The sequence below is a fragment of the Microtus oregoni genome, unplaced genomic scaffold, assembly GCF_018167655.1.
Source record: "Microtus oregoni isolate MIOR12 unplaced genomic scaffold, Mior012 000012F_ref0000307, whole genome shotgun sequence".
Lineage (NCBI taxonomy): Eukaryota > Metazoa > Chordata > Mammalia > Rodentia > Cricetidae > Microtus > Microtus oregoni.
In genome coordinates, this window is record NW_024543071.1 from 19844116 (window position 1) to 19861159 (window position 17044).

At 37.8% G+C, this 17044-nt stretch overlaps 1 protein-coding gene across 1 annotated transcript in view; it reads left to right on the forward strand.

The window, feature by feature from the left end:
* Nucleotides 1–17044, forward strand: part of Tm9sf3 (transmembrane 9 superfamily member 3) — a 51964-nt gene that overhangs the window by 14934 nt on the left and 19986 nt on the right. The window contains exons 3-7 of the mRNA XM_041661054.1: nt 3591–3713; nt 6404–6564; nt 7946–8023; nt 12909–13040; nt 15111–15277. Of these exons, the coding sequence (XP_041516988.1) occupies nt 3591–3713; nt 6404–6564; nt 7946–8023; nt 12909–13040; nt 15111–15277 (661 nt within the window). The remainder of the gene's footprint in view (nt 1–3590; nt 3714–6403; nt 6565–7945; nt 8024–12908; nt 13041–15110; nt 15278–17044) is intronic.

Consider the following 17044-nt stretch of genomic DNA (forward strand, 5'->3'; position numbering starts at 1 on the left):
AATTTAGGGTCTACAGAAGAATATAAAAATGGAAATTTTTATTCATCTAAGTTGTTTAAAAATATATAAAATTAAACTAAGTGTATTTGTACAGTCCTGTAATTCTAACACTTGTGAGGCTGAATTGGAAGGATTGGGAGTTCCCTGCAACCTGGGGTCTATGATGAGATCCTGTCACAAGAAAGTGAAAATTGAATTCATGTTACCTATGTTATTTTTTTTAATGCTCAGCCCTTATATAGTGCTTATTACATGTCAGTATCTTGAGTATTTTTAACTCAATAAGTTATATGTAATTATTTTTATTCTCCCTTTTTTCTTATAACATCTCATGAGTTTATTCTTACATTGTTATTTTTCAAATGCGGCTACATACTACTCTGTAATTAGGATATGCAGTTTCCCCGCTCTAGTTACAAGGTGATCTGATCCCTCCCTTTCTTTCACTTTTTTTATTTAGTGTCAGGGATTGAACTGAGGAGAGGATACCATGAATGTTAAGCAAATACTCTTGCACTGAGCTACATTTTAGCCCTTGTTTTAAAAACTTTTTATTTTGAGACACAGCCTTGCTAAATTACATGGCCTGCCTTTGAGCTTACTCTGTAGCCCTGGCTGACTTGGAATTTGCAGTCTTTCTGTGTTAACTTCCAAATTGCTAGGATTACAGGGTCATACTACTAAGCCCAGTTGGCATTTCGTGATACCTATTACCAAGCAGCCATTTAACAAATGGCATTGTTTATGCTGCCAGTCAGGTTGCTAAATTAATCTGTACTTTTTATATAGTTTTAAAGTTAACTGTGCACACACCAGTATTTCCAGTCCGTGCTTTTTTAATAATATATGTGGCAGTTATTGAGTATGTAATTGCATTCCAGACAGTGTTGGGCTGTGAATGTAGAGTTTAACCAGACGTCTGGCTTCGGGGATCCATCCCTGGGCACTCTGAAATTGTGCACTGAATTTCGTGTGAATCTACATTTGCAGGGTAGGGTGGGGGTGGGTTTGTGGCAGGGGAAACAACACTTTCATGATATTCTCAAGAGTGTGAGGGAAAAATACTTAAGAATACTGTGAATACGTTCACACTCCAGCCTTCAAAGGAGCCAGCACAGTTGTTTTCAGTTTCACAGTTGAGGGACTGTGAGGGTCATAGAGGTTAAACCATTTGTTTCTGTTCAGGTAGCTAGTGAGTAGTGGAACTCAAACCAGAACTCAAGATTTTACCCATGTCTCTTTGTACATATATGGTGATTTCATGATAACTTTGCTAAGTGCTATTGGATTTGAGGTAAGAGTCTACTTTTCCATTTTAGTAATGCCATCAAAAGAGAAGGCTAAGTATGGTGGCATGGTACATTCTTAGAGAACTCAGTATTTGCAGTGTTATTTTCTGGACTTTTATTGGGCACACAATGGCACTTGGGTTCTGGGATCTACTTAGTGTGGTGATCTCTTTGAAAAGTAAGTATCAACATTTGCTAACTTATGGCTTTGTTTTTGTCCCCTCAAGATTTTTACATTGCTAAAATCTCAGTTGCATTTTCTTTAGAATTTGAAGGGAGGTGTGCTCTGTTGTCATTTTCAACCAGTGATTCATGGTGAGAGACTTTTTAGGCTAGTTTTTCAGTTAATGCAGAAGGTAGATGGTGATTTGGCATCTTTGTACACATTGTCGTCAAAGTAGTTCCTGCTGAGAGAAGAATGCTATTATGGTCGGGCGATCAGGCTGCTGAGTTATTTGTGATGTTTATATTTGCCTTCATGTCTGAAAGAGGAGTTTCATTAAAATGACCCACCAGTGTCCATATTGCAGTACCACAATAAATTGGTGATAAAACTAGGAACCTCAGCCAAAGGGGCAGTCTGGGTGTGAGAAATCGGACTACTCTGTGGAGGAGAAAGTGTAAAGGTTTTAGAATGGCCTGCCTGCTAGCATTAGTGTGAGCCCCAGGTTCCATAGGCCAGAGAGTACATGTTTGCAGGGACTGTAGGTAGTTAAGTCATGTAGAGTGAAGGGGAAGAGGACGGTATATCAATTAGGAAACTGTTAAGTTAGAGTTAAACTGTGGGGAATCCGTTATGCAGGTGAACAAGTGCATACTGAATATCACAGCATTTTTTTATTTAAAACTACCACATTGATAATGACCATTTAAACAGTCCCTTTTTGTAACAGTGGGCATACAATGGCTTTGCAGGATCACTGTGAGTCTTTCACAGCCACTACAGCAATTCTTTGCCCTCCAAATCTGGACTCTTTAGTCCCATCTGTCCCTTCTGAGCTGTTGTTGCCCTTGCCCTTTGTACATTATTGCATACTATAGAGGTCTCTTTGGGGTACCTCCTGCTGACAGTTCTAGATTTTGCTGTAGAAACTCTTTAGAGCAATTTATTTTCTAACTCTTAATTGTTCAGCATTAGATATTACCATTATGAAAATCCTAAATTCCTTGTTGCCTAAAAGGGAATGAGATAGAAAGAAAATGTGTGTACAAGTCCTGGGCAACATTAATTTCTTCTGCATGGAAGGAAAGAGTAGCTGGGTCTTCCCGGTCCTCTTCCTTGGGACAGGGTGTGCTTTGTCATTTTGATGGACCACTCTGGGCTAATAATCTCTTAATGAGGGGAAGCTGTTTTCTCAGACATGTTCTGGAATATAAAATTGTAATTTAGATCACTAGTTCTTAAGAAAATAATGATACAGATAACCATTAAATTCATCATTCATCTATAATCTTTAAGAAACGTTAAATTTAAGAATTTTCATGTTTTTGTGGGGAATTTGTATTTCAGATTCTCAATTACCAGTATGATAGTGTAAGAAAATTTATTCTTTTTTGGTTCTTGTTAAGATTGATTTATATTGTTCTAATTGCTTAAGTAATATATCAAAAGTTTAATCTTTTTGATTGACATCTAATTTTTTTAAACAAGCACATTTTTGAAACATTAGAAATTAAAGACCATCTAAACACAATTGCGAAAATACCATTTTTGCAAGCAATCAGGGGTGGAAATGTCTTATCTTTAGGGGATTTTTTAGTGATTTATAAGTAGAAATGCCTATCAGATAGAGGCTAGCCTTGTGATCTTAATAATTGTGAAGGGTTATTAGGAGTCCTCATGACCTCTGTGACCACTGATGACTTGGGGTTCTGTGCTGTTGGAATAAATGTGTTTCTTGGTGACCTTAAGCTACACTGTTATCTCTGTTTAGGCTCATATCCTTAAGCTTTCCCACACAGTAGATTAAGATTTCCGTATGTGTCTTAAGCTTTTTTTGTTCTTTGTTTTTATAACAGTTTCTTTATTTTAAAGTGACTTTGTTATTATTCTTGTATAATTTTCTTTACATGAGGGTTTTCTTTGTGTAAGGCAATCTTTGAAAATAAAGATGATCAAAATCTTTCATTTTAAGGTAACGGAAGATATAAAAAAAAAATACTTTCTCAGCTCCTATATGCTTCTCACCAGACTGTTGGGGAAAGACATTAGCTGAAGCAAATGCTGACTTTTCTTCTTGTGCTGTATTTCCTGTAACTGTTGGCAAGCCAGCAGGTTAATTTGTAGTTTTTACTTTGCAGATGATGTGATGCCAGGTACTTACTGTGAAATTGACTTAGATAAAGAGAAGAGGGATGCATTTGTGTATGCTATCAAGAATCACTATTGGTACCAGATGTACATAGATGACTTACCAATATGGGGTAAGTACTCTCTGTTACAAACTAGGACTCCATATAACCAGTGTGGTGAGGTGCCTGTCTTCCAGATCATGGTGGAAATGTTCTTCTACTTTTTGCCCCAGAATAGTCAGGATTCCTCCTACTGGAGGCATTCTGATGCTGCCAGACCTTATAGGAAACTCTCACGATAAAAGGTCTGCACAGTGAAACTTTTCTGACTGTAGGAATTCAGAGGTTCTTGGAACATTGGAAATTTCCTTTCCCCCTAGTTTCTTCACAGCTTATTTTCTCTTAAATATATCTAGAGGGACTGAGTAGGATTTTAAAAATTTACCTCTCGGGGGCTGGAGAAATGGCTCAGAGGTTAAGAGCATTGCCTGTTCTTCCAAAGGTCCTGAGTTCAATTCCCAGCAACCACATGGTGGCTCACAACCATCTGTAATGCCCTCTTCTGGCCTTCAGGCATACACACAGACAGAATATTGTATATATAATAAATAAATATTAAAAAAATTATCTCTTTATGTGCCACTGTAGTATGTTTTTAGGGGCATGATAATTTCTTGAGTGTTTTATTTTACTGGTTCCTTTGTCATTTTCCAAAACATTCAGTATTGAAGAATTATTCTTGTTTAGCTCTTGCTTATCCATACTGTTGGGGAAGAAACATAATATGATTAATACAAACTTAGGCCTAGTCCAAAAGTAACTTAAATAATTAAATTATTTGAGATCCAAGGAATACCATAGGCAATTACCATAGGCAACATGTTTGATTGCAAATTTTTCTGTCTCTAGATATATGCTCTATGTATAAGAATTATCTTTTAATCTTAAAATTGTTAGCCGATCATTATGTTTATCTGCAGCAAAACTGACTGAGCACATTAGATCAGAATTTAATATATTAAAGAAATTTATGAGAAAATTAATCTCTTGGGAGGAAGAGGCAGGAGGATTTCTTTGAGTTTAAAGCCATCCTGGTCTTCATAGCAAGTCTGAGGCTACCTAAGATTACATAGTGAGACCATGTCTTATAAAAAGAAAAGCCAATCTCAAGAGATATTTGTATACATTATTATTACTCTGCTCTGTGTTAATTAGGTGTATAAAATAAGCATTTTGTATAAATGATCGTATTAGTGTTATAGGATAGGCATTTCTGTGGTCAGCTCTGAGGGTGGTAGAAGACAGGCTAAATACTTGCTAAAGATTTCTGAACTTATAGTTCAGAATATAATTTAATATAGTTTAGAATATAGTTTAATGGGGAGAATCCATTAAACAAGACTTTTCTTCATTTGTAGTGAAAACAGATTCCTTTCATAGTTCTCCTATTATTATGAACTTTTAAAGATCACATATGGCAGGCATTGTGACTTACGTATCCCAGAGGCAGAGGCAGACAGATCTCTGTGTTTGAGACTAGCCTGATGTACATAATGAATTTTAGGACAGCCAGGACTACGTAAACAGACCTTGCTCCCCCACCCCCACTTTACATTCATTTATTTAGTGTTGGAGGGATGGGATGTGTACATGTGCCACAGCATGGGTGTGGAGGTCAGAGCACAGTGGGAGCCTGTTCTCTTCTTCCACTTGAGGGTCCTGGGGTTTAAACTCAGGTTATCAGGTTTGGTGGTCAGTGCCTTTCCCTACTGAGCAATCTCTCTGGCTCATTATATTCTTTTTTAAAATCTGCATCTTCAGTTGTTTGTTTTCCTAATTATTGTTCTAAGCCCCTTTAGCAACAGTGGTATGAAGTGTGCGCGTGCATGTGCATGCCTTGTGGGCATGTAGAGGCCAGAGGTCATCTTTGAGTGCTATGCCTTAGGTGCTGACCACCGTTGTTTTTGCTTTGTTTTTGAGATGGGGTCTCTCACTTGGCCTGGTACTCACTGATGAGGCAAGAACCTTTGTGTCTTCATGTCTACAGCCCTGGGAATAAGCGTACCACTAAGCACCATCCCCAGCTTCTTTATGTAGAGACCAAGCTCAGGTTCTCATGCTTGTGTAGCAAGGACTTTAGCAGCTGAGCAATCTCTCTAGCCCCTTAAACATTTGTTTTTAGAATTAGAATCTCAGGGTCTGCCATCTTTAAATATTTTTGCATAATATGTAATATCTGAACCTGGGCATTCCTCTTCTTTGTAAAGAAAAAAAAAGATTCTGATATGATGTTACTTGAACAAAAGTTTCAGTCTTTCAAAAGCCTTTTAGAGAAGCTGTGTCTTTACCCCCAAGTCTAGTTTTTAGAGTAGATAGGCAAATGAATTCCCACTTTTTTCCCTCTCTTTTCTCTCATCCTCTTCCTCCCCTGTCGTGTGTGTGTGTGTGTGTGTGTGTGTGTGTGCAGTCATGAAGTAGCTGGGTTATTCTGACAGGTGGTAACATAGCATGTTTCTGAAAACCTGAAATACTAGGTAGTGTGCACAAGTAAGGTGATAATTGCAGCAGCAGAGATACTAGTGGTGGCAGAGTGAGTTCTGAGTGTCATTATCTGTGACCATCTATGCTAAATTTCTCATTATTTTGTACTAGCGTGACCATGATGTGCGTTTGCTAAGAAGTCTAGCTTGCACTTTTGCTTTGTGCTAACATAAGGATGTTGACAGCATTGTCTCTTTACATAAACTTAGTGAACTCTTAGTGTCTGGGTGCTTTGAATACTAAGTGTTATTAGCTTGTATAAAGTATTTTTTCTTTTGTAGGTATTGTTGGTGAAGCAGATGAAAATGGGGAAGATTACTATCTTTGGACCTACAAAAAACTTGAAATAGGCTTTAATGGAAATCGAATTGTTGATGTTAATCTAACCAGTGAAGGAAAGGTCAAATTGGTTCCAAATACTAAAATACAGATGTCCTATTCAGTAAGTTTAAAAATAATTGTGTATAGGAAGAAACAGTTGTGTTTGTAAACTTTAGAAAATAAAAGTACAACTGAAAATTAGATGCAGCATAATTCCTCTGTGTATCTACATTAAGTCTCCTAAAGGAAGGGTTTGTGGGATAGGATGCAATGCAGTAGTGTAATAACCATTGCTCTAACATGGTTACCATGGCCACCAGAAGGTCATAACTCAGCCATGTTTTTAGGTTGCAGGAGCCCATGTTATATCTCTGTTCATTTGCTGTCACAAATAGAGATGGTATGAAAGTCGGTGGGTAGGTGCAGATTGCTATGATCTGCTTTATTTGATGGTAAGACTTATTCCTAAGACAGTAAGAGCTTCTCAGAGTCCTTTAGCAACTATGAAATTAATTCCATTCTCTTAGCTTAAAAATGATGGAAGAAAATTATTTCCTGGTCATTAGAAAGAATCCCTTTGCTTATAGGCAGTTTTGGAAATTCTTTTTGTCTACATGTACCAAATATAAGTAATTGTTATATTACTGTGTTGGCGGAGGCCCCTTGTTTTGTTCCCAGCCCCAAAATAATCACACAGAAATTGTATTAATTAAATCACTTCTTGGCCCATTAGTTCTAGCTTCTTATTGGCTAACTCTTACATATTTATTTAACCCATTTCTATTAATCTGTGTATTGCCACGTGGCTGTGGCTTACTGGCTAACTGTCTCCTATGGGGCTACATGGCTTCTCCCTAACTCCTCCTTTTCCCCAGCATTCAGTTTAGTTTTCTCCACCTACCTATTCCGTTCGCAGGCCCAAGACAGTTTCTTTATTAACCGTTGGTATTCACAGCATACAGAGGGGAATCCCACATCATAACTGTACAAAGAAATTTAATAAATGCCATAAACCACAATTTAAAGACAAAATATTTATTCTTATTTCAGTTGGTTTAAATACTTGTAAGATGAGTTGGCACATATACTAGATAGTATGTCAGTCAACAGTAGTTAGTCCCTGAGAGGTGAAATGATCCCTCTAAGGAAAGACGTAATATTGTACTTGTTTAAACTTCTCACTGGGGCTGGAGAGATGGCTCAGGGGTTAGGACCTAAGTTAAATTCCCAGCAGCTACAGGGCAGCTCACAACATCTTCACTCAAGTTCCAGGGGATCCAGTACCCTCTTCAGGCCTCTGCTCACACTGCACACATGTAGTGCACAGATACATACCCATACACATAAAGTAATAAAATTAAAAAGAAAACTTCTGGTATTGTCAGTATTTTCTTACCATTTTAATTCTAAGTGTGTCAGTATTTCTGAATTTTCTATGAGTTTTTGCATTAGATTGTTAATTATTTATTGGCCTTAATTTTCAAGTGGGATTTTTTTTTCAGGTAAAATGGAAAAAATCAGATGTAAAATTTGAAGATCGATTCGACAAATATCTTGATCCATCCTTTTTTCAACATAGGGTAGGTGTTTGTACTTTAAGATAGAGCTTTGTGTGCAAATTAGTTCCACATTGAGCATCTGCCTATGTGGATCTTTATGCTAAGGACTGTGATTTCAAGAAATAACTACTGGTGATTTCAGATGTGAATTTAGAGGAATAATAAAAATAGCTGGCGTGATACTGTAGTCTAAACCAGTTAAGAGATACACAGGGAAAAGCACAGTATGTGGAAGCCAGGTACAGCGCTTTAATTGCAATGATGTTGATATTGGAAAAGTGGTTCATACCATACATGGTCCGATGGGTGTCTTGACAGACCTTACCTGTTGATGGTGAACTATTATTGGCAGACTTCCCTACATGGGCACCTGTGGAGAGCAGCAGCAGAAAGGAGCGTCTCTTGGAAAGGAGGGATGAGAGAACAATGCAGGTTTTTCCAGTAGAAATCCTTCCAAATGGAACATCAAGAAAGGGAATAAATGCTTCCCATAGTACTCATTCTGCATCCAGACATTCAGTTGCCTGAAGCATTTAGGTCGGGGTTTGGCTGGAACTCAAGCTCAGTTCAAGGCAGTACAGTTGGTAGTGTCACTTGTCTCTAGTTATGGTCTAAAAATTTAGCAATAAACAGGTGACACTTAGGATTAGCAACACTAGGGGGCACTGGAGTGCAGCAGTTGGTAGAGTCAGTAATCGCCAATATCTGTTTGCATTATTAGTTTTATACTTAATCATAGCCAAAAGGCTTATCAGTGATGCTTTATTATTTTAATAACTATTTCCCAGTATAAATGTCTCAAGAGTATACCACATAGTACAGTTTTTAGAGTAGTGCCAAAGGAATGTTAGAAGTTTCAGATTGTTGACAGTGTATTAATGTAGGATTGGTTTAAAGTTTATACCTTAAGTTGTATTTTTTAGATTAAAAAATACCAGAGAACCTCATTAGAGACTTTAATACTTTAAATTTTTAAATTTATATTTTAAACTGATACATAAAACATGCAAGTTATATATATTTATGAGGTAACATCTGATACATATATATGTATGTATAAAATGCACTGTTTAAGCCAAATTAAACATCTCCTCAAATTCAAATATTTATCATTTCTTCATTATGGAAACATAAGGGGCCATTGAGATGGTTTAGTAGGTCAAATCTATTGACCTGCATTCAGTCCCTGAGGTCCACATGGTAGAAGAAGAGAACTGACCACACACCAGATAAATAAATGTAATAAAGGTTTTTTAAAAAGAACATTCAAAATCACTTTTGAAATGTATTGTACATTGTCATCTATCTACAAAAGAAGATACCTATAAAAGAAACCTTGTACATAATTTCACATAAATACCTACAATACTTAACAAAAGAAGAACACCTTGTGTGCAGATAACACACCAGAACATTGCATCCTTCCCACCTTCTTGGTGACTTTGACCCAACCTGTCCCCCACTCCTGTTGTCTTCAGCCTCTTGGTACCCGTTGTTTGCTGTCAGCTTCAGTGAGAGCACTTGTGTATCCCACATACAAATGAGATAATGTGGTTCTTGTCTTTCTCTGCTTTATTTTATGCAATAATTTTTAGCTCCATTCATGTGGGAAATTTTAACATTTAAGGCATACCTTTCTTATTACTAACTGTATATAAAATTTTTCTCTTTGCAACCTTGGATAGTTGGCTAAAGATTTGTGTCATTCATGTTTTCCCCCTTCTATTGACCCTTTCGGGGTTAATTTCTTAAGTGAAAACAAAAATCCCATCTTTGGAGACATCTGCCATTTCATTTTAAACTGCTTTTTGAAATCCTTGGTGATGCCTTTATGACGTGTTCACACGGCATATCGGGGACAAACATTTCAGGGTGTAGTATATTGTTCATTTATAATTAGAATGGGTGCTCAGTGAGTAAGTTGTTGGAGGGGAAGCCACAGAGTCCCAGTGTGAGTAGCAGAATCAAAATCACCCTTCCCATTCATGCCCTTCCTTAATATATTAGCCTGAGTAAAAATCTACCCTCCTTGTGTAAACCAATACAGCTTTGTGTTAAGCTTTCCCGGGACTCATGGAGCTCTGAACAGAATTCCTATGAATAATTGCAGTCTGCAAGTGAAAGGCTCTGTGGTGGAGAGGGCCCTGTCTGACTTGGACCTTGAAGACTAGGGAGGATTTACAAAGGAATATAAATCACATGTGAGAAGACAGTGTATGGAAAATAGGATGAAAGTCAGTATGCTGTGCTTGGTCACTGAGTGGGGATGGAATTTTAAGGAAGGCAGGCATTGAAGATGTGGAAAGCCATGGACATGAGGAAATTGAGCTCTGTAAGTTTTAGAACAGTAGTGATAGTGAACATTGCATTGTAGAAAGATTTGCTTGAGAACCTTGTACAGCATACATTGGAAAGAAGGAGAGAGATTAAACAGCAACAAAAGGCTAAACAGAAATTAGTCTTGTTAAATTGTGAGATGATACCATGGGAATGCAGAGGAAGGGATACATTTTGAAAGAAAACAGAAGTTTAATAATTAGGGCTGGAGAGATGGCTCAGAAATTAAGAACACTTACTACTTTTGCAGAGCACATGACTTCAGTTTCCAGCATCCATGTCTGACAGTTCACAACTGCCTGTTACTCCAGCTCCGGAGGATTCCTCTTCTGGCTTCCGCAGGCACCCATATATGTATGCGCATACCCATACACTGCTACAGATATACAATTAAAATCTTTTAAGTTTAATAACTATTACTTATGAAGAATTAAGGAAGGTGCAAACATAGTTCTAAATTTTCAAAGCTAAATATTAGTTCCATTAATAGCAGCTAGAGAATAAGAAATAAGTGGGGTATGTTGAGGGAAGATTATGGATTTCCTAAGGGTAGTCCCAACCTGGAATTCCACAAAGACATTTAAGTGGAAGTGATGGTAGTTAGTGAAAGTGTTTGAAGGCTGGAGATTTGAGCAGGTGAGGGCTGAAGGTGTTGCCAACATTATCATCAGAAAGCTAGTTAAACGTTTGTGAGCCTAGAGTCATGGTTGATTGCCAAGACCTGGAGCCTTTGGAAAAGTTGGCCAAGGGTGACCAGAGTGGACAGGTGAAAGATAAGCGGCAGTTAGTGCGTTGGAATGGTAGAGTGTCAGCAGAGGGCGGAATTGGCAGAGAGATAAATCAATTTAGAAGTACATTGCATTGGCCAGTGAACTGGCTCAGTGGTAAAAGCGACTTCAGCTCAATCTCTGGAGCCCACACGGAATGTGAGAACTTTCACATGTTGTCCTCTGACCCGTACACACATACATACAAAATTAATAAATGTAAAAAAATCAGAAATTCATTGCAGGTCTTGGGAGGTGGATCAAATTGTGAAGAGGTGAGGGAAGAAATGTTTCCCGTTTGGAAAGTGTTGGTTAGGTTTGGGACAAGAATGAGGTATGCACTGTAAAAGATGAGGAGTCCCAGCACAGTTTGTGATGTGCTGCATACTACTCTGCTTTCCTGTTACTGTTTAAACCTTGTAGTGATTCCAGGAATGGAAATGGAAACAAATTACAGACTGCTTTTGTACAAATTTTCAGTTGTACTTTTTTGATAAATAGTACCTTTTTTGGGAAGTTTCCAAAATAAGCATTCATTGTTTTATTTATGATTCTAGTAGGCGCTCAATAGGTAAGTTAGTGGTGGAAGGAGAGAAGGAAGGTTCTTGTGTGAGGCAGAGGCAGTTGGTCATCTGCTCTTCAGGAAGAGCCATAGAGTTGTCCTGTCCCTGAAGCTCAGGGAGGGTTACAGAGCCGAGACTGTTCTTCACCTTGGTGCACATCCTTAGCACATTGGCCTGAGTGAAAGCTGTCGTCATTGTACAGGGAGATTGCTGATGCTGGAAGAAGGCAGTGGTGGTGCGGGGTGGGGTGGGGGGCACAAGCAGGGAAACGCCTTAGTGGGAATGAGATCTATTGCCCAGTGGGAACAGTAAAAATGGAGCAACACACATCTAGGAGGATACATCTTGGAAGGTTGTTTTATACTGGATGCTAGATAACAAGAGAAAACATGGCATTGGAAACTTGAAGAGGAGAAAAAATTCAGAAATACACATAAGGACTTTTGGGAGGGTAAAATAGAAATAACAGAGTAAGTGTGCAGATCTACAGACTTAATTCAGGTCAGATGTACTGAGTTCTAAGATGTCTTTGGCGATAAAGTAGTTCTTTGTTACTATAGGCCATACTCTGGACATGTTTTTGTGACAAATGTACAAATGATGTCAAAGGCAAGAGCCTTGAGAACATTGAGGAGTTAAGGAACACTTACTGTTCTGGAAGACTGGGGAGAGAGCTGAGTGCGAGGGTCATCGGGCGGGACTAACTGGAAGCAGGTGAAGCAGATCCTCAGGAAGGAAGGAAGCCTGTGTTCATAGTAATGATAGTGATGGTGGGGGCAGCGGCCTTGTAGGCCTTGTAAGGTGTTCGGGTTTTGGTCAGTTAGGAGATGAGCGCACACATTACCTGCTGTCCTGCCAGCACGTGCTGTCCCGTACATCCATCATCGCTACACTGCACAGAGCACAGTTTGCAGGACTTAAGTTAAAGCCTTCATTGCCCATGTGCTTTCCATGTAAAGTTGATTTGTATATGCTTTATGGCTAAATAATAGTTAAGTGGTTTAGTAAGTGTGACTTGAAAAGTCTATGATGATAGCATGCTTCATGGAAGTTGGTTGTAAGGAAGGCTAGCTCTTTGTCATGCTGAACACCTACCCAATTGTCTCTGAAGTTTAGTTTTGTTTTTTTATAAAAGATATAAGAATGCTGTTTTTCTCCCATTAACACACAGTTGACATGAAACATGAATTTTTTAACTGATATTTCACACTAGTAACACTTTATTTTCTTTTATTTTAGATTCACTGGTTTTCAATTTTTAATTCCTTCATGATGGTGATCTTCTTAGTGGGTTTAGTTTCAATGATTTTAATGAGAACTTTAAGAAAAGATTATGCCCGATACAGTAAAGAAGAAGAAATGGATGACATGGTGAGTAAACATTCTGTTTTATAGTTAATGACAGCTATTTTTCATATTACTAAATTTATTTTATTTTAGGGGTGTGTGTGTGTGTGTGTGTGTGTTATACTGGTGCTTAGACAGGTTAGAGGTATTGGATTCCCCCTGGAGTTTCAGGTATTTGCAGGCCACCTGATGTGGACACTGGGAATTGAACCTGGGTCCTCTTGAAGAGCAGTGTGCTTTTAACTGCTGAGCCATTTCTCCAGACTGTTTATTATATTTATTAAAGTTTAAAAATGATTTGTTAGTATCGTCTATGTGTATGGTGTCTGTGGGCATGCATGCTAGGAACATGTATGATGAGGTCAGAGGACAACTTGATGGAGTCAGTTCTCTCCTTCCACCTTTACATGGGTTCCAGTGGTTGAACTTAGGTGGCCAGACTTTACCTGCTGAGCCATCTCTCTAGCCAGCTGTTGTATTTCCAATGCTGGTATATAGTTTACAATTTCTAATCTAGGTTAGTAAGGGCAGGTGTATAAAACCAGGTGCAATAGCAGATGTCTGTAGTTCCAGATATCCAGGAGACTGAGGCAAGAGGATTGCTTGAGCCCAGGAGATTGAGCCAAGTTTTACTTTTCTGGGGTTGTGGCTCAGTGGGAAAGTTCTTGCCTAGTGTTGGGTTTAATCCTAGCATTGCAAAGTTTAAAAACAATAATAATAATGTTCTCTGTGAGATCTAGAGTCATGCTCTATTCAAATAGTTTTTTTTTCCTCTTTCAGTAGGACTTAAATGTTCCCCTAAGCAAGACAAATAAACTTGTGTTCTCCAGCCAGATTTTTGTCACCAAATAAGTGTGGTGCCATATATCATACTTAGGAAACAATCTTTAGTTTACAGATTATAGCTTCTGATTTCAGAATCACTTAGGGAGATGTAGGCTAGTTTTGATATATTTTTTAAAAATATTGTTAAGTGTTGAATTAAGGGGTGGGTGGAAGGATTAACATACATTAAGTTTAATGATTTGAAAGAGATTTATCCTTAATTTTTTTTATTAATTTATAGGACAGTAGTGTGTTCCATAGAATACTAATACTAAGGTGAACTTAATTAAATAGGTTTGAGAAGCAGTTTAAAATATGAAATTTTAACATCCTAAGCATATTATTATAATGGTAAAAAATTCCTTTATTTTCCTTAAGAAATTTTGTGTCAGAAATTATTTAAGGATCTTTGGGTGTTATTTAGGCTGAATGTAAATAAAGATTTTATTTTTAAAGCTATAGATGACTAAATATCCATATCCAATATTCACCTTGGGGTATAAAGGGCATTTCTATGTTTTTAGGGCAAGTACTGGTTTAAGTATACTTCTCTTTTCTTGTCTGCTTGGCCATTGATGGTGGTGAACCTTAGTCACTGTGTGAGTGAAGACTAGGGCCTGAGAGAAAAACAGTACTAGGAGAGACCCTATCTCTTCCAAGTTGTTTATTTTGCTCCTTAGCCTTTTTTCTCCCCCACTTTTACCTTCATGAATCTCAATACAGTAAACATAACATTCTGAGTTATTAGGAGAAGAGTTACTTTCACTTTGAAATGTAAATGTCTGTCTTCTGTAAATGAAGACTGTGTGTTGGTTTCCCAGCTGCCCAGACCTGAATAATCACACAGAAACTATGTTAATTACAACACTGTTTGGCCTATTAGCTCAGGCTTCTTATTGGCTAGCTCTTATATCTTAAAATAAGTTATTTCTTTTATTCTGTGTCCTACCAGTAAGGTTCTGGTGTCTTTCTCCTTCAGCAGCTACATGGCATCTCTTTCACTCCACCTATTCTCTCTGTATAGCTCTGTTCGGATTTCCCACCTGGCTATATTCTGCCCTGCCATAGGCCAAAGAAGCTTCTTTATTAACCAATGGTGATAAAATGTATTCACAGCATACACATTAGTCCTCAGTATTTTGAACTCTTAGAAAGATGTAAGTGTGGAAGAAGGGAGCTTACAACTGTATTTCTTTCCTATCTACTGTATTTCAATTTGATTCTGAATGGGTTGATTTTTTTATACATATTTATATGTCTTACATACAGGACAGAGACCTAGGAGATGAATATGGATGGAAGCAGGTGCATGGAGATGTGTTTAGACCATCAAGTCACCCTCTGATATTTTCTTCTCTCATTGGTTCTGGATGTCAGATATTTGCTGTGTCTCTCATTGTTATTATTGTTGCCATGATAGAGGATTTATATACAGAGTAAGTGCTTGTACTTTATCACTTTTTGTTGTTGTAAATAATGTTTTTAGTCATTGTAATCTATTAAGTCAATCATTATTAAATATTTGCTTATTTTAGTAATACTGTCCATGCTATTATTGCAGACAGATCTTAACCTTTAACTCTTAAGTATTTTGAATCATGTTTCCCTATACATGCTTAAACTTTCCAGCATTGCTGACCATTCCAAGTTATACTGGTTATGTCCTTAGAGAGACAGAGCTACTTTCAGTCCAGAGCTGTTTGAAAATGGAAACAGGCACTTTTTTAGATTCAACTGGATCTTTATAATTTCAGTCACCAAATTAGTACTTCACATTTATACTCAGGCTGAGATCTCTACAAGAGTAAAAGCACTTTACAGATTGTTTTATTTTTTAGAGTCCTAAGTCAGTATGCTGTCTTGGCATGTTTTTGGGTATATTTTTTATTAGCAAAGCCGTTTGCCAACATTTCTTAAATCATTTTGTTTGTTTGTATATGTGTATTTGTGTGCTCAAGTGTGTGTGTGTGTGTATAGGCATGTGCATGCCTCAGCACAAATGTGGACGTCAGAGGACTTTTTAGGAATTCTTTCTCCGCTCCCACCGTGTGTTCCCAGGCTTGAACTTAGACTATTAGGCTTGGCAGCAAGCATCTTTACCATTACCTTTGCATTGACCTTTACCTGCTGAGCAAGCTCAGGCTCTGTTGAGTGTGGTCCTGTCACCTTGTTGTCAGAGAACCCCAGCATGTACAGACAAATGCACTGGGGTGTCTGGGTATATTCATTATAATCCAGGCATCAGACAGCAGCCTGTGAATTCCTCAGTCAGAATGACTCGTTACATTTCATTTCATAGTACATTCTTTCTTAAATGTGTATAGCATTTCATGGCCAAAAATAAATTTGTGCTGCTGAAAGAATGGTTTTTTAGTTGTGAACATAAAATAGCTGTAAACACCCCTGATGGCCTTAGTTTGCTCTCACTGTGGAAGAAGAGGGCTGACTTGAGAAAGTTGCTGTCTGTCTTCCAAACACATGTTATAATGTGCATGTCCACACTCAGGCACAGATCACACGTACACAATAATAATAAAAATGGTTTTTAATTTAACCGTATACTAAATTTCTGTTCCTCTGCTGCATAGTTCCTTGAGGAAAGGAAACAGAGGCAGTTGGATCTCTGTGAGTTCAAGGCAAGCCTAGTCTATTGAGTGAGCTCCAGGACAACTAGAACTACACAGAGTAATCCTGTGTAGAAAAAACCAAAGCAAAACAAACACAAATCTGCCAGGCAGTCATGCTTTATGTTAAGTGCTGATTCAAGCTCATCACTCCTGAGTTGATGTTAACCCCATTATTATTATATTAGTGTTGTGATTAAAAACTAACTTTTCTAGCATCCCAGTTTTTGCTTTGCTAATCTAAATTTTTGCTGTGGTTTTCTTTTGAAAATGATAGTGTTAGAATTTCGCAGCTCTTGTTAATGCAGACTCTTTTGATTTCATGTCCTTCAGTTCTTTAATAGGTGGTGTTAAGGGCAGGCCATTCAACATTCTGCCTGTTATTATGAAAAGTAGGTGTTGTGTTTTCTCAGTGTGTATGTAGTTATTTAAAAGTGGCAAAGCTATCAGGATTGTTATGATGGAGAAGTCAGGGTCCCATGTTTTTACTGTGTGCACATTTGCACCTTCAGTGTGTGCATCAACCCTGTATGTTACATGTCTGTCCTACGGGTAGGAAAGTAGAGCTCAGAGAGGTGA